Source organism: Strongylocentrotus purpuratus, unplaced genomic scaffold (assembly GCF_000002235.5).
Source record: "Strongylocentrotus purpuratus isolate Spur 01 unplaced genomic scaffold, Spur_5.0 spur5_scaffold_21, whole genome shotgun sequence".
NCBI lineage: Eukaryota > Metazoa > Echinodermata > Echinoidea > Camarodonta > Strongylocentrotidae > Strongylocentrotus > Strongylocentrotus purpuratus.
In genome coordinates this window covers 40,526,454-40,552,898 of record NW_022145607.1, presented here as the reverse complement: position 1 = coordinate 40,552,898, position 26,445 = coordinate 40,526,454, and the positions used below count along the sequence as shown (strand labels likewise).

At 36.9% G+C, this 26,445-nt stretch overlaps 2 protein-coding genes across 2 annotated transcripts in view; one reads left to right on the top strand and one right to left on the bottom strand.

Annotated features, from left to right (window-relative positions):
• Window positions 1-1,656: 1,656 nt before the first annotated feature.
• On the top strand, window positions 1,657-2,388 carry LOC115927972. Its single transcript, XM_030994400.1, has one exon. The coding sequence runs from the start codon at window positions 1,657-1,659 to the stop codon at window positions 2,386-2,388; it is 732 nt and encodes a 243-aa protein (XP_030850260.1).
• A 13,167-nt stretch (window positions 2,389-15,555) lies between these two features.
• LOC100888023 (beta-3 adrenergic receptor) overlaps window positions 15,556-26,445 on the bottom strand; it is a 28,440-nt gene continuing 17,550 nt past the window's right edge. The window contains exon 2 of the mRNA XM_011667927.2: window positions 15,556-17,551. Within this exon, the coding sequence (XP_011666229.1) occupies window positions 16,282-17,349 (1,068 nt within the window). The 5' untranslated portion in view covers window positions 17,350-17,551 and the 3' untranslated portion in view covers window positions 15,556-16,281. The remainder of the gene's footprint in view (window positions 17,552-26,445) is intronic.

The window sequence follows — 26,445 nt, the reverse complement described above, 5'->3', positions numbered from 1 at the left end:
TTGTCACATGTACATTATGCCTGTTCGTAAATGTAAACAAAAAAGTGGTGACACAGCGCGCATGGATATTAGACTACATTTGTAATTCGTCTATAATGGTGGCTATGATAACCCGTGCGTTACGATTTAAAAAAAATAATGTCTTTACGAGTGGACTTATCTGACCGGAATTTGGTGTATAGTTTTGGTATGGCATCAATACATTTCATCTCATAAGTTGAGGAAGTAGAAGAAAATAATTCTGGAGAGGTTTCATTTCGAGGTTGGATGATTTTAACTGATTCTAAACTGATCTTTCCCAGGAAAGAAAAGAAGGAGATTAAAATTTGTCGCATTTCAGGTCGCTGCTGTATTGGGAAAATCAATCATCTCTGGTGACGAATCGTCATGCAAACACCGTCATTTCCATATACGCTCGGACCTTTAAGTTAGTTTATTATTTACAATGACAAATTTTGAATTGATTAATAATGGACTGATGTACTAATGGAATATAATAGGGGGAGCTGAATGAAGAGACATATATCATGATCTTCACTTTCCACATAGTTTGGCAGGCAATGGCTCGTCTAAATGGGTATATTTTAATGGCCCGGTTCATTTTGTCGTGTTTGCTGAAATGAAGCTTTAAAGATATGTATTTACATTTCAAATCCTTCAAGAAAACGGTACTGATACTGAATAAAATATTGTTTGAGATTATGTATCACGTTAAGACTTTTTAAAGTTCCATTAAATGCAATCACTTAATGTGAGGTTGGAAAACGTGCACTTCAGTTTTCTTTTAATCGTATTTGTTTGCGTATTGGTGAGCCTACATTGTATCTACACGTGGCTGCTGCTTGGCATAAAGCCATAAGAGAAAGTGGTTTAGCGCAAGTTGAAATTATCCATAAACAAGGTGAAAGTAGTCATATGAAGTAACCTAATAAAAGACTATTACGAGAAAGTTTATGACAGCGGAAGTGAGTAAATAAAGTTTGAAGCTTGAAGCTTTTTCCAAACGTAATGTGTGATTGGTAAACACTTAATGAGCATTTCAAGACAAAGCTCTCAACATAGAGATTTCTCAGGGGCACTTGACTTAATGGACTCTTGACAAATTTTGATTCAATAATGCCATCAACCCATTTCCAATATATTTTTGTGGTAATATACTGACTACCACTCCACTTGTCCCTGCATTAGATGATCTATTTGCCACCTTTTAAAGCACTTACTAATTTTCTTAATTATTAACAACCTCTTAATTTTTTTTAGTAAAGCTGGCCATATAAAATGATTTGGTTTTGGGATATCTGTATCATTCCCGCAACATCTGTTATGTTTGCGACCACCAGATTGCTGTTGATTCGAGTTCACTTACATCCGTCTAATGATGCTCTGATGGAGAGTACACAGGGTTCAGATATTACTGACATGGCAACAAGCACTCTAGCACCAAAGCATCTTGTGTATTTTATTATAATATTCTTCTGCTTATGCTCCAATGCTACGGTACTGATTGTACTACGGCATCAAACTCAGCTTCAAGTTCACATGCGCGTTCTTTACGAAATCATGGCTGCATCGGACATGGTATATGGTATCATTTGGAATGCTTGGCAACTACTCTGGTCTTTAAGCACATCGAAAGATTCATGTACTTACATAAGTATGGCGTTCTCTTACGTTTACCAAGTCTCGCATTCTATTGCGATGGTGTCTCTGTGTGGCATCAGCTTAAATCTTTACATCCTCGTCACAAGACCATTGCGATATTACACGCTGGTAACAAGAAGGCGGTTTGGTTTTACAGTCACACTCGCAACTCTGATGATCGCTTTATCTAGTGGTATCTACCTACCTATTCCAAACAGTACATTCATGAATCTCATGATAGATCGTTGCCTTAATAAAGATCTGAGTGCAAAATCTAATTGGGTGTCTGCAGTGCACACATTTTATCAGACATTTCTTCCTTGTGCAACACTAGTCTTTACTTCATTTATCAACATCAAGTTATTGCTTATAGTTCGTCAGAAAACAAAAGCAGTGGCCAATTTCGAGACAAAAAACCGCATTGATAACACTGAAGCAAAGACGAATTACGATCAGTGTCATGCCAAAGCGCAGAATGGACCCCTCGGTCAAGTCAGAGGATTTCTGGACCGCAGACATTCAAGATGGCGAATGAAAGGATACGTTACTGTAACCCTCATGTCTGTCTCCTTCTGCACGTTATGGTCACCCCATGTCATCTATTATGTAACCAAAGTTGATCAGTCGGCCGTGGATATTCTGGACAAAATCTCCATCAGCAGTACCTGGGTACTTCCTGTACTCTACATTCTTACAAACGCCGAGGCTCGGAGACTCTTCTGGAAGTGGTTACGATGCAACCGGTGAACATGGTGAACCGTTGGCTAAAATGATCTTATGTATTCGACATTATGTAAGTCCACACGCATCAACCAAATCATTGAGATTACCGTCATGCTTGTCCAAAGAGAGTTAGGTCCGTGTAACGTTACTGAAGATGAAATTGGTAACAATTGTAACGCTTTCTAAAAGCTATGCATGCTTAATCCACGACCATAACCAGAGCTTAACCCCATTATACATGAGACATCATCTCGATTTCAATTATTACCTGGGCTGATCTAATCCAGTCAAGTGTGGAGGTAATTATCCTAACGTCAGTTAATCAGCGCGATGTTTGCATTCTATATTAATTATTGCAATCATTTCTCTGACGATGCCATCTTCACACCACATTGCAGGTAAAATATCGTACCCGACGCTGACGCAGTGCTACGTCAGACCAATGCTACCTCGTGTGCGACGGGCTTTACCCGTCTGCGTCACTTGCTGTGTGTCTAGTGCCATGCATAGTCCGCACACATGACGAACACCGAAGTGATCCGCAACCCTGCAACATGATCCCCCCTTTTCTTGGGTATAACACTAGGGGGCGTTTAACAAAGATTCTAAGTCAAACTTAACTCTAAGTTGGACCTAACAATTATGGAAAGCCATTAACATCTATGAAAATATTTTGTAAAAGTTATTTTAAAAGGCATAAAAAGTTGATTCAAATCATTCATATTTTCTATTATATCCTGCATCAAAAATTTTTGGCTTCTGATTGGTTGAGAGCTCGTCACATGACCCAAAATATTTGAGCTATTTTTAGAAAGTACTATATGAGAGTACTATTTTGGTTTACTATTTGGGAGTTGAAAAAAAATGTGAATTTTTTTTTGAATTGAATCAATTTTTTTTTTCAAATCTTAATTTAATGAAAACAAAATATTTTAAATCTTTTTAGATAAAAATTGACATTTTTTTGTTCTAAATTTTTTTCTTCCAAATTTTTTTTTTTTTTTTTTTTTTTTTTTTTAAATAATTTTTTGATGCAGGATATAAAACAAATATACCATGCCTTCTATTCGAAGTACTGGTTAAACTATGGGCCTCGGCGACTCCAAAAGTACCATTTGCTTCGGGGCTGCGCCCCTCAGCAAATAGTACTATTGGAGTCACCTCTTGCGCATAGTTTTAACCAGAACCTCTCAAGGCAGTGTATATTTGTATACTATTAAGGAGGTTTCATGTTCTTGATATGGAATTTATGAAAAGTCAAAAATACTTGAATTTTTGCTTTTGAATATATTTGATTTCAAGGCTACAAATGGCTCTCCATAATATTTAAGTCCAACTTAGTGATAAGTTCATCTTAGGATCTTTGTGAAACACACCCAGCTGTGATAGGCCTACAGCCTAAAGGCTCGTTCAGATATAACTCGGTAAACCAGTGAGTGAGCACTTATTTTTTTGGTCCTCGAAAATTTAAAAATTTGCATTCCCCCCCCCCCCTTGAGCGCCAAAAAAGTAAAAGTCACGTGTTTTTACATGATTTTTTCTCAAGGGGGGGGGGGGGCGGGCCCCCCCCCCCCCCCCCCCCCTGGATCCGTCACTGGTGTGTGAATAGGGCTTTTTAGATTTGCTCGTCAACATAATGGACGGCTACGTGTGATGTCCTTTTTAATAAGGCACTGTGACGTCTTTTTAAGGCACTACTAGTGCCTTAAGGGAGGTCACACGTAGCTGTCCACTATTTCGACGTGCAAATCTAAAAGCCCCTAATGACATCAATATCGGTCTTATAATCAAAGCCTGTATATTTCCTTTGAATGCATGGCGGCAATCACTATTCTGATCATCGGCCTTCGACAAAACAGTCTCCCGTGCTGTCACATACTTTGGTCCGTGTTCAACTTCAACTATACATAACACTTTTGATCACAATGGGGTATAACATTTGAAATTATTCTGAGGTCTAAGTTTTTGCTTTTGCATGGTAGCGTGATTTTAGACCCAGGGACTGGTTTCACTGAAAAGAAGAATAGTTTGTTTGTTTGTTTGATTGATTTTATTTCTACGTTCAAAAAGATACAAATTCAAGGTACAAATATTCGAACAAGAACAAATACAATGAATGAAATGTTTACAAAAGTAATGAAATAGAAAATCATGCACAATCATATCATATGATAAACATGTATGAAGCATACAAATGATATAAGAAATATGAAATATTTGTCAATAAATTAGAACGCAGGAGACCACCATCGCGAGCGGTTAGGCTGGAGATGGATGGAGGCCTCATGAAAAAAAGAATTGGCGACACAACTCTCTTGGGAAACTGGATGATCAAGTGGGTGTAGTGCAGGTGCAATAAGCAGTTGCATGATAAAGAACAAAATAAGTCACGGTTTTATACTAATTTAAAGAGTGAGGAGCGTATGATTGTATTATTTGTCGTTTAAGTGTAGCTTTTAAGGAGTAGATGGTTGAACAGGACTTTATGTTGTCGGGGAAAATTATTCCAAATGTCCGGGCCAGAATGTGTAACAGATTTGTGTGTTATTGATAATTTGGGATTTGTAAGATGGAAATTTCCAGATATGCGAGTAGGGTAGGAATGAACAAAAATATTTAACCTAAACATGTTACCAAAGGATGGTGGAAGTTGATCATTAATGTACTTAAACATAATAACTGCTACTTGAGTTGTGTTCAGATCGAAATTTGTTAGTGCTATAAGTTTATAGAATAAAGGATCATTGTGAGCTAAGAAATGCGAACCTGTACAAATACGTATGACTTTCTTTTGCAGTTTAAAAATAGAATTAATTTGTGTCGAACCGCAATTTGCCCATACACTATTACAATATGTTATATACGGGAGAACTAGCGAATTATATAGTAGGAATAATTAAGAATAGTTAAGAATAATTCACTAGTAGTAAGTGCTACGGACCTCCAAGTTTCACGTTAATCGAATGTCATTCAACCTGTCTGTCCTTGTAACCGATCTTGACATTAAAGTTGACACAAATTAAGCTCACATCCGAATATTGCCTCTAAAAGTTCTAAAAGTATTTTTGTTAAAGTTTACGGAGGGAATACATGTATAGGCTGAAAGGATGGGTATGTGTGAGAGAGAGAGAGAGAGAGAGAGAGAGAGAGAGAAGGAGAGAGAGAGAGAGAGAGAGATAGAGAGATGAAAAAGAGAATGCGTATGTGTGCGTGTGTATGTGTGAGGATGAGGGTGGCTGTATTTTCCACTTCTACAAACGTTGTATGTAAATGTACCGGTTGTTAAATCCAAAGAAAAACACATTCAGATGACGGATCTTTTGTATGTGGCGAGGGGGGGGGGGGGGGGGGGGGGGTTGAAAATTCTTTGAGAAGCAAGCAAGACAAAAAAGGAATGGAACATCAGCATGTGCCTTTTGGGCCGTATTTCTATAGTGCTCGTTACATTTTTTTTTGCAGAGGAGGGGAGGGGGAGGGGGTGCCCCAACCCGTGCTACTCAATCCTCCACTGACTACAGTGAAGACCAAAGAAAGGATGCACGGCACCGACAGAGCAAAGTGTTATGTTTTGGATGGTTTTAGAACTGGTGTAAATAAAACACATTAAAACAATTATATCATATTCTATTTCTTTTCGCATATCCCCTCTCCTATCCAATTCGACTATCTATCTACACTAAGGTTATCATCATACTGACAGATCAGTATAATTATGAAATGTAAACGTAAATAAATGGATTCAATGATTGAAGATGAGTCCTGGAAACTACACCTGTGCGAAAACTAAAATCTAACTCACATAACATCATACATTTCATTTCCCCTGCAATTAAAGAAATATGGGTTTATCGTGGTTACAGTGCACCGTCAAAACCCAGTATTCATATATAAGGCTTACATACACAAGTAATAGGTGATATATTCATTCACGTGTTATCAACTATAATAATATTATACTAGTATTTTGATAATCTTTTGGAGGAATACTTTGTAATTCTCTGGATAGTGACAAAATGTAAAAATCTCCAAAATGAGGCGCTTTACTTTAATTATGTACCCATATTTGCTTTCATTGTTATATATAACGCTTGTAAACAAACTATCCTTGATTTGCAAACTGGAACATTGGAAATATGGGTTGTTGTTGTTGTTTGTTATTTCCGAAATCAGATAAAAATATTGCGCATAGTAAAATATACAAAATGAAATATTAATACATGTACATAGACAAAAATTGGTGGAAAGCCCAAATTCAGCATTGTTTATAGAATATTACTGTTCTTCCTTGTAGATAACATTAACCCTGTAGAAGTACACAGAGACAAACTTACTTGAGCAAAGGCGTAAAACTGAGAAGCATTGTAGATAACATTAACCCTGTAGAAGTACACAGAGACAAACTTACTTGAGCAAAGGCGTAAAACTGAGAAGCATTTGACTATGAAACATCATTTAGCTTCTTTAAATTTACAGAAGCCAGTAACTTGATTTTGTATAAATTTCATTAATCAATCAATATCATAATCCACGCCTTTTCCAAAATGCACGCAGGCAGATGAGATCGTGTGTGCGTCATAATGAGCCTCTGCTCGTGCTCGCGAGGACACCACTTCGTTTGAAGGTCTAGCGCCCCTATCAGATCATCGGAGTAATATTCAATTGATTAACGAATATTATTGCAGTTGAGGATCGCCCATTTCCCTGCCTTGGACATGTTCGTTATCAATATATAAACTACTTAAAGAACTATATTCAAAGCATTTCATGTGAACCGTTTATTTCTATTTACTGGATCAACCCCGTTAAATATTTTGCTCCTTTCTCCACATATACCTTAAAATCCGAAGGGCATGTGTAATTACGAGCAATTGGAAAACACTTTTGACGTCAGAATTATGACCCTCACTTCGTGTTTATCTTGACGTCAAATGCATTGTTGACGTATGTCCTTTTAGTCTTGTCAACAAAACGAGCTCTTTGGGGGTAACCCAGTGCATTTATGTTGGTTACATAAAGAAAAAGGTCTATTCAATATCTTCTTTTAACGAAACCAACCCACCTTGTTCCAAATAGTCCAGTCATAATGGCAATTTACCTAAAACTATTTGCAAAAGAATTTATTTGACCGCTTTGATCTCAAGGATAATCTCTTAACAACTATAACTTTAGGAAAATGTAAATAGGGGAAATCACTTAAATTTGCATAATATGCAATTGTCTTATTAGAAGATTCACATTTCCCCTCTAAATGTGCATTTATTACAGTAGTGAATATAAAGAATTTCAGTACTGGACGTTATGCTGTAAGGTCAGTAAACACAGTGACAGCATTTCAAAATAATGTTATGGTTTAAATTTGCATAAAATATATTCTTGATGTTACTAACATGGTCAACACAAGCTGATCGATCTCCAAATTGTTAACTAAATTAGCAGAATATGTATAAACAAGCGTCTATCGTTAAAAATTAAAAAAATCAACCAAAAAAAAAAATCAAAACATCAAAATCAAAATTCATAATTTCCCTATAAATGTGCATCTAATTATCCGATTGAAACAGATTAAGTATTCAATCCATTTTTTTATGTAACGAATATAATATTAATCAGTCGTGGGATTATTCTGAAAAATGTAATGTTTTCATTGTGTTCACTGACCTTAAAAGCATAACTAAGCACTAAAACCCTTTAAAACATTAAAGGGAATGTATACATTTTTAAATAAGACAATAGCTCATTTGCATATCATGCAAATTTAACTGCTTTCCGCTATTTAGATACGTTGTATGGAGGATTATTCCAAAAGATCAAAGCGGTAAAAAAAAAATCTTTTGCGATATGTTTTGGGTAAATTGCTTTTTTGACTGGACTATTTGGAACAAGGTGAAATATAAAACAAAGCCGGGGTTGACTTCATTTCAAAAGGAGATATTGTTGCATATGCCATTTTATTCTTACTTACTTACTTACTTTATATTATTATCATTATTATTATTCTTACTTACTGACTTAGCTGCATAGGACGGTGTGTCCCATTGCTCCCCTACGAGAAATCATGCTCCAGTCTAATCTGTCCTGGGCTCGTTGCTCTGCCTCTTGTCCCGCCTCTTGTGTGGGTAATCCCACATCGCCCCGAAATTAGTCCTTCCATCTCGTTGGAGGGCGTCACCAAGGTCTGCGTGCATTAAAGTTGTTCTGGTATGCTTGGTATAGGGTCTAAAAAAAGATGTTCTATTGCCCTTTGCGACCGACCCCAAAACTTGAAATCTACGGTCGGTGCTTTATTAAAAAAAGTGAGAAATATCAGCACAAAAAGGGAGAAGAAAAAAAAAAGTTAAAAAAAAAAAGATTTCCGACCGACCGACCCCGGTTTTGCCTCCCAAAGGGCAATACAACATCTTTTCTTTTAGGTCTAGTAGGCGGTGATGCGGCATGCGTACAACATGGCCAAACCATTTCAAGCGACGTTTGGTTATTTCCTCACATATGGTGCTTGGGATTCACCTGTTTTACTCATTTTTACATAATAGCAGTGAAGGGATGTTCCTTCGTCTACCTGAGGAACTGTATATTAAAATCACGTCTTTTAACACGCTTTTTTCCGGGGGGGCGGGCCCCTCGGCCCCCCCCCCTGGATCCGTCACTGCCACACAGAGCTACGTGGACTTCCACCATTCGTTACAAACACACACAAACACGCACACGCACGCACACACACACACACACACACGCGCGCGCGCACACACACACACACACAATATATATACATTTGCACAACACACTCACCAACCCATACACAAAGATCGTTTAAACACTCTTTCATTTCAAGTTTTACCTTAAGATTTTTTGTTTTTTGTTTTTTGGAGGCCGCCATCCTTGTCAAGCTTTGCTTATGATTGCGGCCTTACATTTATATGTTCTTTGTTATTCAGTTATATTATATTTGGAAAAATGCAGAAATAAAATAAAATCAAACAAGCGAACCGATTTAGTGCCAACAATACAAGTGTTGCGGTGACGATTTCTCCACTGCCACATGTGCTCATTAATTTTGTTGGTTCTATTCAAAATTCGTAAGGCCATCTTTCATGATGGTAGTATGACATTTAATGGGAGGAATTAATCGGAAATGTGTTAAATTTCCATGAAAGAAACATTCATTTGTGACACTCACAGGCTATATATCTTCACAAATTCTTCACGGTGAGGCATTGGAATTTCAGAATGACATCACATTTTTTTTAAAACTACCCATTCACTTTCTGTGTTTGTTGTTTGACGAATTCGGCCGCGCACCATATTAACCTTCAGATGTCAAAATCGCTTGGCATCACTTCAGTTTATTTTGCCGGCATCAAACATCAGACATCAAAGGATGAAGATAGTTCATTAATTCAACTGCACATCAATTATAATGTACGATATGTTTGCATTAATTACCTACCCGGTGTGCGGTGTGACTCTCTTTCCTTGGTACCACGTAAATCTAAGAGGTGATGGAGATGATGACCTGATGACCTGATGACCCAGTGACTATGGTTTGCTTGTTGCCAAAACCTTTCGTCCAGGAATAGGAATGCTCCTTTCCAGAGCTATCTATACACAGAGTTTGGCTTAGTTGGTTTTAGTGGCTCGTATAAGGGAGTTTACAGATAGCACATGGTACAAATGACCCCCAAATATCCACAGATCTTTTACACATGGAGAGGTTCCACTTTGAGCATCTTAGAATAATAACTGCCAAAGTCCTAGATGTGCTTCTTGAATACCTTTTGTTTGCCCTCTTGAAAAGAATACTTCCACCTGCGTATCATAGAATGTACCGTTGGTGCATAAATTAATAATGTTACAAAACTTTCATGAGCGCATATCCAGTATTCATCTCTGTGGGTTTTAACATGTTGGTACAAATGACCTTTATCTGCCCATGCGCAGATTGTATCTGTAAACTCCCTTATTGTACTAAATGTAAACCCAAAGTTGGATTTAAGCTTCTGTTCGGTCGAGATCGGGTTCAACGGAAGAACATATTCAGAGGTCTATGTTTTCCTTTTTTAAACATAATTTTAGACCCGTAGTCTGGTTCAAATGGATAAGTATAATGTGTTGTTTTTGCCCAACAAAGCAACACAATAGTTCAGCTAGTCCCAAACCTTTATGTATTTATATCACGTTAACAAAGGAAATTCAAAGTTCAAAGAAAATCACAAATATGCAAATAACGTATCCCTAGATACTGGTAAGCTAACAGATGGCCATCGTATAAGTTGTAGGTCAACTACATATCGGGTGATTTATAAAAATACAAATAAAACCACCTCCATAGCATCTACGACACACGAGAGATTCGCCAGAAAAATGACGATGTCACATTATAAACCAATCTTGCCCAAGCAGACGACATCCCATAAAGAATGAACATCTGCAATGCTATAATTTCTCAAATTATAAAGAGTTTAGTGTATATAAATGTAGTAGCATTTTACACCATTCAAAAAGGGATATGAAACCGATTCTGATACCTAAATTCTTTTGTTTGTAAATACACAGAATAGGGGTTAATGAACAATCAAAGAAACCACACTTTTAAATTGAACCCTCCCCCCCCCCGGAATAATAGCAAAGACGGCAATTGTTCCCTCTTGAAACGCCCAACATACAGCGGTGTATACAGCTTAAATTAAAATGACGTCTTATTTTGTTTACGAGCGACGGATTCCTTATTATTTTTTATCGGTGCATTTTCTATCAAAATAATAGCATGCGCGGGATTTGGTGAGACAATAATATTAAACATTTAGCCTGACGGTAATGAAGTAAAATAAATAACTGAAGAGAAGATGATAAAACAGGCACTGGAATGTGCTTGTGCAAATCATGTTTAACATGTGACGTTAGTCACGTCACACATCTCAGCAGCGTCGGAAAGCTCTTCAGGTGCTATGCCGGGGCTGTATTTAAGCGTTTTGTAATTGATAATAATCATTACTTCGAAACTTTCCAAGCATTGAATTTTGATAACCTTGTCTAATTAAAGATTCACCATTCCAATAATGACATTAAAGTTAGTTTTTTAAAATCAAGGAACCTTCTCTCAAACTAACCTCCTTCGTTAAACCTGGATTTTTAACACTAGCTTAATCCCAGGCCAAGCGTAGGATTTAAATCTTCAATTTGATAGAAAACGGGTCATGATGGCGCACATTTTTTTTCTTTTGTAGTTTTCCAACGAACATTCGCCATGTTTTGTGTGTCAACCTAGAACCGCGTTGGCAAAAATCTAATTATAGATGACGCTGTTAAATTGAAGTACGTGATGTACGTATCTAGATTATGTCGCCTTTGAGAACGCCATAAAAGTAACGGAACGACCGGGGGCCACAGACAAAACATATTGAAAGATAGTTCAATTGGTAATGAAATGATTGATGGTTTATGGCTATGAAAGGGCATAACTTTCTAATGTATGGATGTTTTACCGTACTCCCCTGTAAACCATTATTTGATCTCTATATGTTTACAGCCCACCGCCCACTATACAAACATCTTCCTCCTGATTCAGCTTCTGAATAATGACAAGGATATTAATAACCAGAATTTTAGTACATTGAACTCTTCAAGTCAGAATAAAAGCTTAGTCGGCTTCAAATCGCAATCATAAACAATCGCACTACTGTCTTGACGTCACTACGATTCTATCCGATTTTGCCGAAAATAATAATAAGATAACAAAATTGAAGATTTATCTGTTTTCAATTTTAGTTTTCTGAAAAATAGTGACAGGATTGTCTAAATAATAATTAAAAATAGTATTGGTTTAACTTCTCCTTCCCCGAGAGTTATATTCGAGGGGTATCTCGAATGTTTGTTAAAAATCTGAAAATGCTGTTATGCCAAATCTTGATAGAGCCTTTCAGATTATCAGAAGAGCGCCATCTTCGGTGGCCACTACTATTATCAAGAGAAATGAAGAGAAATTTAGAGAGAAAGCTTCACGGCGTTGTTTTGAGTGAGTTGCAAGTGTGGTGTGTTGTGTGAAGTTGATTTACATTATTTTTCTTTTCGAAAATCCATAAAAGGGGTATCTCATGAAAATTGCAATCTAAGAAATCCACATTCTTTGATACTTAAGGTATATATTCATTTGAATGGTATCATGTATTTGCTCTGTTATGATTCTTGATGCAGAATATTATCATAATAAATTATTGAGGACATAATGGGAGTCGTCTTATACATTAGAAGAGCCTCATCAACGGGCAGTTTCAGGCGGTGCTATAAATCATCAGCCTAAGATATACTTATAAATGGAAAGTCCTAGTATAAAGGTGTACTTGCGCGTGTGTTTGTTGTGAGGGTAATGTCCGTATGAAATAATTTAAAACGACTGAAAGCAAATCTTGTCTGTAAATATGGATACTTTCCCGTGTAAGTTGTGGACACTATTCTTTACGTGACTTTGGTAAAGTTGTGGAGATATAAATATTCAAGAAACGTACGTACGTTTTTTTTTTCCTAAGATGTATAGATTGCGGATAACAAGAAACGGAATGCCTAATAACTTTGCCGATACATTGATATGGATACTCATAAATGGAATCGCGTGTCTCTATTAAAATGAACTCCACTGCCCGGATTTTGCATTTAGAGGACCGATATAGATCGTTCGACTATTGTGCGTGATTTTGAATGCACCTTAAATGATTTCAGTGACGAAAATATGAAACTGGGCAGGAAACCCTAGCTTTGTTATTTTAATTTTACGAAAACTGGATCGCAGGAAGGTCGTGTAGTGAGCGGGTACTTTAAGGCATATTACAAAAAGAAAATCATAAGTATATTTTTGTTATCCTGGTTATACGAGAGGTGATTTACCTAATATGGTATATGGGGACGTGTCGCTCTAATATGTCAACTAATATATCACTAGAAACTGGTAAGCTAACAGATGGCCATCGTACAAGTTTTAGGTCAACTACATATCGGGTGACTTATACAAATACAAATTCAACCCCCTCCATAGCAGCTGGGATATACGAGAGATTCGCCGGGAAAATAACGATGTTTTAATGACGTCACTATATGGACCAATACTGCCCAAGCAGACGACATCCCATAAAGAATGAACATACTTGCAAAGCTTCTATTTGTCAAATTATAATGAGTTTAGTGTTTATAAATGTAATGGCATGTCAAACCATTCAAAGGGGGATATGACCCCATTCTGATAACTGAAATCTTTTGCTTGTAAATACACAGGATAGGAGTTAATTGACAATCAAAGAAACCAGACTTTCAAATTGAAAACCCCCCGGAATGATATTAAGGACGGCATTTCTACATGGTACATTAACCAGACATCGTAAAGACTGGTATGTTAACCAAGTGTCCATATGAATATGTTTTTGAATAATTTAATTTGTCACTACATTAAAATAAAATGTAATAACATAATTAATAAACAATAATATAACTGTGAAATAATGATGTTATCATGGTAATTTAGGGATATAAATATATTCATATGTACACTTTGCATTCCATACTTAGTCGGAGGATCAAACCATGGACTAAAGTTAGTCTGCTTTTGAGAATACCACCCCATGTATACTTAATGACTATTTATTTGCTACATTTGTCCGTCTAATGACGCCTTAAGCTAAATATATGTATGTTTGTATGTGAATAATTGTATGTAGGCTATATAGGATTAGGTTCTGCTCAGAGTTCGAGGAAATACACACACACGCGCACACGCACACAGACACATATACACACAAAACAAATAATCCTCTGTATACACGAATAAATTGTTTTACACATTTCCACCCTTAGGGCTTTATCAAATAATGATTTTATTTGCCCTTGAAGTTTGTTTACGTGTCAAAAACATGAGCATCCTATCCCCATAACATATGCCGAAACCAAAAGAAGACAGAGAAGGAAAGCACGGGATATAGGACGCGAATAAACATGTCAGCAAAGGAGGGAGACAAAATATAATACAGGGAGAGAGGATGAAACAGAGAGAGATGACAAGTCAAAAAGGGGAAAAATATTCAAATGTTTATTATATTGAGAAAAGCACCAATGGAAAAAGCATGTCTTAATAACGCGGATGCAGAGGAGCGGTTATTTAGTGACGTAGATCACGATGTGTGTGATCGTACATAAAGTGAATGCAAAGCAAACAGACAGTTTAAATGCATGGTAGAATTACTGGCGCGTGCAAATATTTTGTCTTCGTAGCTTGATAACTTTGAAAATTACGCCTCCTCTGCTTACATACATTAGGCTTATGTATCAGATGTTACTTTTATCTCAATGGTAGGTCCTGAAATCTAAAATTAAACCATCACCCCATCCTGACTCCCATGCACACACCACTGAGTCTACGAGGTAAAGTTACAATGCTACAATAACAAATGCAATTCATGCCTGTTTATTCATGCATAAAAGTTTGGTTTAAAGGTACTATGTCCCATTTGCAGTTCAAAAAATAAAAGGTTAAATTCCAACGACATTTGAAAGATAATACTAATTTAGAACTTCCCTACAAAAAAGGAGGCTTGAAAATGTCCCTAAGTGGGAAAATAACTACTATTAGTTGTCGAATCGACTTTAGAGCTATAGAGCCAGTAAGTAATAGTCTGATTTTCAGACCATTGTACCGAATGGTCGTACGTTTTATGCTGCGCAAAGATTCAATCAGATTAATTTTGGCCATTACAAGAAGTGGGTTATTGATGTAGACAAAATGCTCAAGTACCCTTTACAGCTCATTTTATGGATGTTATTACCAAAGAAGAAAAAAAAAAAAAGCCAGTCACTCAATAGTGTGTGACAGTGAACTCTAGCAAATAAACGGGTTTCCTTGCATAATTTGAATATTATGACATTTCTAACGTTTAAATTTCACAGATACGACATACATGACATATTTATAATTCCTGCAAATTTCTACAGAATTTGATGTTGGCTGCAAAAGGGACATAGTATCTTTAATAAACCGTGAAATTGAGGAGGGGGCGTGTCTCCCCCGTTCCCGGGGATCGCCGCCCCTGGTCACGTTAAAGCCCCTCTAAAGTGTTGGGAGCCCCAACAATTTAATGGCAACATTTCACTTAAATTGTATCATAATGTGAAAGAGGATGTCATTTAAGAAACATTTCTGCAAGGTTTTTCAAAACAAAAGTGTTTGAAGTCAAATATTGATGAAAGAAAATAGTTGTCTTCAAATTTCTTTTGGGGAAATCTTTGCACACGTGGGTCTTCAATTACATCCTCTTTCACATTTTGATACAATTCAAGTGACATTTTGCCATCAAATTGTTTGGCGAATCTTGGGCTCCCAACACTTAGAGGGGCTTTAAAATGACGGGATTGAGATGTAAGCCATTCGATGTTTCGAATAAACCACTAGGGAAATGCCCTAAAAGCCCCGACTCCGAGCGCCCTTCAGCGATTGATGATTGAAGAAGAAAAAAAGTATAAACGGACATCAACTAGACAAGTTTTAGCCCAGCTAAAGTTATATAGATTATTATGAACAGCTTGTTACCACTCAATTAGTTTATCGTAAATGCCTTTTCATGTCAGAGAAGGGTCATCAGTTATCTGCGAGCTAAATTTCGTTTCCAATTCAATCATATTTCTGTTGGTCCAGCTATAATCAAATGTGAAAACTGTTTTGCTCAGTGACACATAAATAAAAGGCTCAAATATTGCACCAAAATTTTGCATTTTAGAAACATAAATTAATCAGTGATATGATCAAATGCTGTGATAAACATGATGTAGATATTAGCTATGGTTATATTTACGTAATTACTTTACTCAAACTTGTTATCATAAATAAAACAAATCGTGGATTTCAAGCTTGATAAAGACGATTATGAAACTTCGGCTTTTCAAGGTTTAATCCCACAATCTAGGCCGTGTCCGACGAACAAAGTCAACCAAGGCATTTCGATAACTTTGTTTAAGAAGTAAATAAATCACAGTATTCATCCAACCATTGCACAACGTTAATCTAGACGCGACCTCCATGATGTTTAAATGTATCCTTCTACCGCGCACTGCCGCCACCACTTCACAAATCGTAAACGGCAACCAAGCGATATAGAAAGCACCAGCGATCGATACCGTTAGCAGCACTGATTTCAGTAGCCCGCGATGACGCATATTACGGGCGAGTTTCTCCGCGCGCTCGATATCGTGTTGAAAGTCTTCTGCGGTGCGCACTTCCGATTCAGATCGCGTGTTAGAAGCAATTACCGTTGCCATTGCTGCTTGGTTAGCGATAGTTCGAGCATGACGCCGAACTATCTGTAGCATCACCGTGTAAAAAACAAGGAGCAAGAGGGCGTACATCCACATAGAAATAGCAAAACTGAAGATTGCGTAAGGTGCGAAGTAAGGCTCGGAAAAGTCCACTAGGCAGATGCCGAACTCACGATAAACGATGATGTTGAACCGATCGCCGGCGAAATACAGAACAAAGAACAATATGATAAACGTTCCTATGGTTTGCGATACCATAATGGTGATCGCACGCTTCCGATTGACGAGGGACGGATATCGTAACGGCTTCGTTACCGCGATGAAGCGATCACCATTCAAATAAAACACAGTTGATGACGAGAGTCCAGTGCTCACTGTCAGTAAATAACCCAACGATTTACAGAGTGGACTACCGAACGGCCACTCTCCTCCAACTGCGGCAACACTCATTGGAAGCAGTATGATACCTGTGGCAAGATCAATGAGTGCCAAAGACATGTAGAACACCCGATTTACTTCATTAAGCTCTGGTAGATGGGGCAAGAGGATGAGGTTCAAGACATTGCACAGAATGGAGAGAACAGCGGTAATGGCGATCGCCGTGACACCAGCCACCGACTGCCGGGAATCAGGGGAGTATGTTGGTCCGGTGGCGTAGAAAGGAGGCATCGACGTGGTACTGCCATATTCAGTTACGCTCATATTCCTTTATAGGTCAGTCGCTGCGTTAGATAATAAAGGTCAATCGAACATCTGTCAGTCAAAGTGAAGTGCCGACGAATCAAGAGCAACACCGATTCGACTTCTCTGAAAACTTCAATGACGTCATCCAGTATATTTTTTAAGCGAAGGTTTGTACACGTTGTACTCTTTGTTGGTGATGAGCAACATAGTGAGAATGTATCTGTATGGATATAAAAACAAACAAAATCAACGAGTGTTATTATTCTGTTATGTTTTTGTTTTGATTTTTTTCATGAAGTCACACTCTCCTTTAAAGAGGCGCCAAGCTCATCAGTTGACATATAAGAGCCTCTCACATCGAATCCCGGCCATCAATCAAAGATATTGAGTGATCCTTGGAGCCTCCTTCGTTTCCTGTTCCTCTCCCTAAAAAGAAAAGTTATTGCGAAACACTTGCTGTTTGGAGGATTATGGTCACTTGTTGGCTTTCATTCCCCATTCATTGGACTAAGAATTATCTTTCAGATAGCCTATATCAAACGTGCAACAGATAATGTTCCATACAATAATGTGTAATATATCGATGTCTTTGTTGATATGGATACAATGCGGGATTATCAATGTTTACAACGCCTTGTTGCATATCATAGCATTTATCCTTGATTTTGCTCATTCCCCTTATAGCTTACGTCAAACAGTTATTCATCAAAACGAGAATATAAGTGATTAATTTGTACCTGTTTTTCCTCCAAAAAGTGTAACCAATGCATAGTTCAACATAGAAAAACATCGAAGAGGCATCTTTACGAAAAAAAATAATAACCGCATTACTTTTTACCATAGCGCCTAAAGCTCACGGAGTCAACATTAGACATACTAGACAGAAATACCAGATACTGCAATTACTCTACTCTCCTGTTTGCTAACACAACTGAGAGTGCCACGAGACAATTATCTAGGGTCAGATTGGTAAAGACATGATTATTGCCAAGAGACTGAATGTCAAAGAGACATATTCAAAATGAAAAGTGGCAGTTATGTTTCGTGCTCCCCTGGCTTGAATCCTTTTATAAAGAAACAAACATTTTGGTCTCGTAAGCCTTTAGTTAATGGGAATCTTCCTTAAACTCGCTTGCCCTCAGTCCATTCTCTCCGCCCTTTCCTTTATATAAGGGACTTTAAGATTTGCGTGGACTGCTACGTGTGACTTCCTTTTAAGGCACTAACAGTGCCTTACACGGACGTCACACGTAGCAGTCCACGTTGTCGTCGTTGAAATCTAAAAGTCCCTAACGTGTCACGCTTTCTCCCGTTTCCTCACTCGCGATAGCAGATCTCCCCCCCCCCCCCCTCTGCAGTACAAGTGGTGTTTATACACAGGAAAAGGGGGGGGGGGCAGTGAGTTATTTTTGCAATGCTGTATTTTTAAACCATAGGCACGTCGTACCCCGCTAATACCATGGTTGCAAATACTACTTACAGTGATTACAACAGTATCGAAAGGTTATTTTCTTGTACATTTATTTTTGTATATTATTTATATTGTCTGCAGTCAGAAGCGGTTTGTCCTTCATAAACATGCAGGTATGTCCTTAATTAAGAGTTGGATCTTAGGCGGGCGACATTGCATTCAAATCTTAACAGTTTATGCCGACATTGTTTGGAAATATGAATCTACAATATACATAGGTTATTTCGGTATCAGCGAATGGTGGACAAAAGGAATGTCATACAATTTCGTCTGTGAAATTCAACGCAACACGAAGATAATCAGAATAGGTTTCTCCGATATCATAAACGTAATTTGAATTACTATAAAATGTATCTAACCTAATATTTAATTGGTAGTGTTAAATGTCACAAATAGTTGATTAATATATAACAGAAGCAAATTAAATGTGGGAGAACTGTGAGAAATAAAGTTAAATATCTTATTTCATTACATGTATTTGATTTTACTTCACTTCAATTCAATTTACATTCTGTTTCCAACAAAACATTAAAAATAATTTATAATCATTTACAATAATTAAGGAATACATATTGAAAACAGAGGGGTACACTAAAATACAATGCTTGTACAATAATCGTGGACCCCTCAAATGATAGTTGGGAATAATGAGTAATAAAATTAACAAATTCCTAACTACCAAACGAAACTAGCAATAGGCGGGGGGAAAGGGGGTGCCAAAAAAGACGAGAACGGGACAAGATAGTACTTTACATGACAAAGATAGGAGAACACGGTTATAATACAAAACATAGACAAAGCCCAAAAAGAAGTGAGAGATTGGGGGCTATAGAAAATATTACAGAAGGATGAGCTGCATGAGGGGTTGAGAAGAAGATGAGGAAGGAGAAATGCGCATTGGAAAGGAGATATGCATGACAGGGCACAATGCAATATATCGAATTACATTTTGAGTCAGCGAGTAGAAAATGACCTTGTTTCGAAACAGAAAAAAGATAGAACAGCAAGTTTAAAAAGAAAGAAAGAAAGACAGAAATGAGGACGGGAAAAGAAAAATGGGCGATATAATTTAATGAGGTCCTTAAGATTGTAATAAAAACAATTTACATTTTGTTTTCTTAAAATTATTAATAGATGGAGCATTATCTATTTCATTACTTAAAGAGTTCCATAATTTGGGACCTTCATATATTTTTTATTTTTTATTTATTTATTACACATCTTTAAATAGAAGGGTAGCCCACTCAGCAAAAAAATACTTGTTTTCCTTGGGGCCCTTTATAACACAAACAATTATATGCATTTCAACAAATAACAAATATAAATAAATATAGAAAATTACAATATACGACTTAAACGACAAACAAAAATTGCACACCAGGTTATAAATAAACGGATTTGAACATCGAGAATAACGATATGAGTATTATGTACATGATACAAATATGTAAATGCCATACATCCAAATTGAAGCTAACAGTAAAAAGCAAAACAAAAAAACAACAGCAACAAACAAACAAGAGAAAACAAGAAGAAGATATAATGAAATATATACAAAGAGGAGAGAAAGAAAAGTTATATTATACCATAATCATATTATAACGAGGATTTATTTTGCCCTTTAGCATGGGTGTCGATCCCGGGGGGGGGGGATGGGAGGGATATATCCCCCCCAATATTTCAGGTGGGGGGGGGGGGATGGCCTGTACAATCATCCCCCCAATAATTCACCATAACAAAAAATTAAAAATGAGGAGAAAAATTAATGAGAGCCAGATGGGAGTAGTTAATGGTTATTACTTGCAAGATGACCACCAATATACACATGTTGCTATCCCATTTTCATAATACATACGTAAATGAGACAACCGTATACGAGACAAGAATATATTTAATCGTCGCTCATACGGCTTCTTCAGGAATTGATGAATTTATTCAATTTAATCAATCAACAGCATCATAGAAAAGTAGTGTGCCAAATGCTAAGCCGCAGCGTTAAAAAGCAACGAGCTAAATGTTAAGCGCGAAGCGAAAAAGTGCAAAAAGTAGAGAGTGGGAGAGAAAGACAGAGAGGATACAGGCACGTAGCCAGAGGGGCAATGGGGGCGGTCCCCCCCCCCCCTCCCCAAAAGAGAGAGAGAGAGAGAGAGAGAGAGAGAGAAAGAAGAAAGGAAGAGGACGTAGGAAGAAAAAAGATTAAGAGTCGAGAACGGTACAACGAATCGTCATCTTTCTCTAATAATGTAATGAAACGTCAAAGCTTCCGCGCTTCGCGCGGGAAGGGGGGGGGGGGAAGTGAACTGAATTCAGACAAGGATTAAGAGTCGAAAATGGTAATGGTAATTTAATGACACGGTAAAGCTTCGCGCGGGATGGGCGAGAATGAATATAGACAAGGATTAAGAGTAATGATTTATTGAACCGTCAAAGCTTCCGCGCTTCGCGCGGTAGGGGGAAAACTGCATTCAGACAAGGACACGATAAACGGAATCGTCTTCCTTCTCTAATAATGCAATGAAATGCGAAAGCTTCCGCGCTTCGCGCAGGGATGGGCGTAAATGAATATAGACAAGGATTAAGAGTAATAATTAAATGAAACGTCAAAGCTTTCGCGCTTCGCGCGGGAGGGTGGGGGGGGGGGGAATGGACTCAGACAAGGACATGATACAACGAATCGTCTTCTTTCTCTAATAATTTAATGAAACGTCAAAGCTTCCGCGCTTCGCGCGAGATGGGCGAAAATGAATTCAGACATGGATTAAGCGTAATAATTTATTGAAATGCAAAGCTTCCGCGCGGGAAAACTGAATTCAGACAAGGACACGATACAACGAATCGTCTTCTTTCTCTAATAATTTAATGAAACGTGAAAGCTGGGCGAAAAGGAATTCTGACAAGGATTAAGAGTAATAATTATTTAAAACGTCAAAGCTTCCCTGCTTCGCGCGGGAGGGGAACTGAATTCAGACAAGGATAGAGAGTCGAGAATGGTACATCGAATCGTCTTCTTTCTTTAATAATCTAATAAAACGTCAGAGCTTCCGCGCTTCGCGGGGAGGGGGGAAACTCCTCCCTCCCTGCACCCATTCCCCTAGGGAGTGCGCTTCGCGCGCTCTGTAAGTGATTCGCACGCTTTGCGTGCTCACTACCGCCCCCCCCCCCCAAAAAAAAAAAAAAAAAAAAAAAAAATGAAATCCTGGCTACGCGCTTGGGGAGGGGGTGCAACCTGCCACACGCTTCTACCTCTTGGTTGCTTTGATCCATTGCCGAAAATATTTTGGCATCTATCATCCCCCCCCCCCAACCACGGATACAAATCGACACCGTTGCTAAAATGGGATATTTTCCGAAACTGTGTTAGATAGCAACGAATCTATAGATTTACGAAACAGCATACCTTTCATTTGCTGGTTGATTCATTTGGTTCGCTCTAATCCACAACAAAATATTACACTCAACATTAATTATTTCAACTAATCTATGTAAGTCATTGTGAAAAAAGACAATTGTATCATCAGCAAAAAGTACGAAAGACAAAATATCACATGATCGACAAAAGTCTTGAATGCATAAGATAATTAAGAGTGGGCCAAGAATGCTACCTTGCGGAACGCCATAATCTATAATACGAAGAGCTGAAGAGTTGTCATTTAAAAATACATTCTCCAAGGTCATCCCACGTACACCATAATGTGAAAGTTTATATAGTAAAATATCGTGGTTAATCGTGTCGAAGGCCTTGGAGAAGTCCAGGAAAATAATGCGTGTACAGTATTATGTTTCCCTAAAAAAATTGATATGATTATAAAAAAAAATACTATCCGAAAATAAATAATGTTTTCTATAATTTTCGAAAAAGAGGACAATAAATAAATAGGGTCGATAATTATTCACATCTATTTTATCACCCTTTTTAAACAAAGGAATGACCTAAGCAAATTTCATAGAGTTGGGTACCTGACTCAAACTGCAGACTTGAAACTAATAGAATAGATATTTCATCAATATTGATGATATTATTTTTCATTTCACTATTTAGCCATATTTCAGATTCTATGATAGCCAATATTGATTTTTAAAAATGATACCCTAAAGCAAAGGGAAATTTCAACAACAAGCCTTTGGCCTTGTTAACCATAATGTTTTACTAAAAACTGCAAGGTCATTTTTAGTAATTCAATAGTTGGCATATCACGTATGACCAAAGGCGGTCTGTACATCGCAAAAATTGATTGAATCTTGCGACGATACGTGTCCTACGGATGATTGATGGAAAATATGAAACTTTTGAATAATCAATGCAGGAGCCTTTGAAATATATCAAAAATACTCGCATCGTGAGATTAAATATTTATGCCCTGCTTGAAAAAAGAAAAATATAACGACGTGTTTTTTCTTCTGTTTTGGGGGAGGGGGGGGGGGGGAGTAGACTATAATGTGAAAATGGTTGTGTAACCGTGATATGTATTGGCAGGGGGCTAAATTTACCCTGGCCAAGTATGTATTTACGATTCGTGAAGGTAGGTTTATTTTCTTTGTCTTTAATAATACAAGGGATGGTAATAATAATTTTTTTTTTTAAATTATAGTAATGATAGTTTCAATAAAAATTATAATATATATTAATAACGATAATAATGACAATTATAATTATGATAAGTATAATGATAAAGTCCGCTTTCGGAAGGTAATTACCTTTCAATTGCAGATTTATGTTAAAAAACATACTTCTCATATCTATTCATAGATGTGTCAGAACTTTGAATTATATTTCTGAATAGCTGTTGAAAGAATTCCCTTTGAGTCCTAAAATGGCTGAAATATAGCTATTTATGCATTGTCAATAAGACAGAAGAAACAAAGGTTTTCCATGACAATTAAAGTAGAAAATCTGTATGATGTTTGGTCAATACACACGACGAACGAATATGTAATCTAATTTATAAAAATACATCAAATTAACCTCTTTTCCCTGAAAAGCAGACTCTTAAGGCTTGTGAAATTTCCATCTGGAAATCAGCGGGCAAAATATGCCTGATATTGATCGACTGGTTCGCCTATTTCCTATTACCCATCTATTCTATGTGGAGAATAGTCAGTGGGGGAATTGGAAATGGATCGTGTTAATTCTTACGCACTTGAAATTTCAAAGAAAGTACCCGACCGCTCGCCAGAAGCTCAATCTGATAACAACAGGTCACAGTGTGTCAGGGCAACCAACACTCCTCAGAGAAGTAGACATGCACTTCCACTCGACAAATAGTTATTGCGTGACAAAGTAGTGCTATGCTATTCAGCCTAATTCAGGGGAGGATCCAGGATTCATATCATTTGGGAGGGGGTGGCGAGATAACAACCTTGAGAAACCTCCGACGAGCGAAAACAAATAGTCACATTTCAATTTGCTAACTTACTTTAAAAAAAACTCTGATATGGAGGGAAATAAAAACAAAGGAAAACCAGGGATATGTGAGTTTAACTCACATATCCCTGGGAAAACGGAGAAAATGAAACAGAAAAAAAAACGTAGTTATTTTCCACGTTTATTTTTGGAACTAAAACTTTGGAGGGGGAATAAAGAGGCTAAATTTGTTGGTTTTCAAGGGGTTTCACGTGCCCATCGCTCTCCCCGGGTATAGTTTTAAGAAGATTTAACAAGATTAATTCAGCGTTTCTTGAGGTCTAAATTAATCAGCTTACCTTCCTCGATTTGGCATCAATTGTTTTTATTTTCTACTCCTAATTAGTATAACAAATGTAAAGTAAATGATCCAATGCGAATGAAAATTTCGAAACTGAAAGACCGTCAATACTACTGGGCCAGAAGGGATTAGATCCCACAGCGAGGTCACTGACAGGTGGCTATCTCATTAACTCAGCTCAAAACTAACATAAGAAAAAGAGGATCATGGGGGACCAACATGCACCGATTGGGGTAGTTTTCTATATAGAGGGAGCAAGTAGCTACAAGTAGGACAGTGGGGCGTTAAAGGAAAAATTACCAATTCATCTGCTGTGAGCAAGAAAGGCGTTAAATAATATACCTTCACATGGAGTTAACGCCCTTCCTGCGCTCAGTAGACGAATTGTACTCGAGAGCAGTAATTATGTTTGTTACACTGCGTTTGCCAATTTAGAGACTTTAATGATTAGTAAATATTAATTGACTTTTATTGGTGAACGGCATAATGAGCTGCATTAGATTAGACTTAATTTTTTGTAATTTTTGCTTTTTCTGCTCAAGAATAATGTGTAATTTCTAGCATTCTGTAAGTCAAGAATATCATGCAAAAACATTGCTTAAAGGAGACGCTGTGGGTCAAGGAAAAAAGAATTCTCCGTATCTGATTCAGGTCGGATCTTTGGAAAGTTTATATAACTTTCACTATCACGTTTAATTGCAGTAACATCTTTGAAGGTTGAGGAAAACAAATTCTCAATTTTTGTATGAAATGTTATTTATTATATTCCTTCTACTGTCTGAAAATCTGAAAAAAAATCTCAATCCACCAAGATATTTATGGTTTTGTTTGGAGGCGTCAATGTGCAACTCCTTTTTACAGTAAAATTCTCCCAACCAATTTTTGATTAATCCCAACGGTTTTACCATGAAAGTAAGACATAAAACAGGCTTTTAAAAGTCTTTCAACACCTAAATGTTCGGCATGGTATGTAAAGCCAATTCATTGTTTTCTGATGATTAACATTCACCTCAAATTTGATCTAATTATAAAAATATAGTATTAGATTTAGTAACATAGAATTTAGAAATCGATCAGATCAGTTTTTCCCAATTGTTATCATTAATAATGGACTTTTTTTAAGGAAAAATTTCAGATTATCTTTAATCGTAAATCTAGCATTGAAGTCACTACCTTAGCACTATTTTCTCTCATCTGAACAATGTTACCAAGTCCCTTTAAGCAATATAAAGAATAATAGTTTTATAAATCATAAAAATATCTTGAATGGATTCAATGAAACAGGACCATTTTTATAGGAAAATATCCATTTTACCATGGATACGAAGATCAGTCAAAAAACACATGATAATATGAAAAGGTTCTTGGTTCTGTATATTCATCTGATTCTATCATACGTCTGTATTTCACTCTGTAACTAATGAACATGGTCTCACAAAATATCACCAAACTAAAACAAATACTAAAAAACGATATCTTCCTCATCCCTAACTTACATGCTTTTGAAATAAATACAGATTTAGAAACATACTCTAACAACATTACCTACTTTAATACAGTCTTTGATTTTTACTTAACGTTGTTTACATTTTGCAAATAATTGGCAACTTCTACAATGTACAATTTGTTGATCGCCTTTGTCAATATCGAAAATTGGTGTTGTTCCAATAGTCTGTTTTGAACAGGTATATAGTCTTAATTTCTCCTAATAATAATAATAATAATAATAATAATAATAACAATAATAATAATGACAATAATGATATTAATGACTATTGAAAAATTGTATTAAATGTGCAATGTAAAATCCACTGTCCCGTTCGGGCTGGAATAAACCCTTAAGAGATTTGTTTAAACACTTCTAAAGGGGACATCGCAATAGACGGACAGCCTGCGAAGCGGACAAAGTTGGTCTCGTGAGCTTTCACAGATTCTAAGATT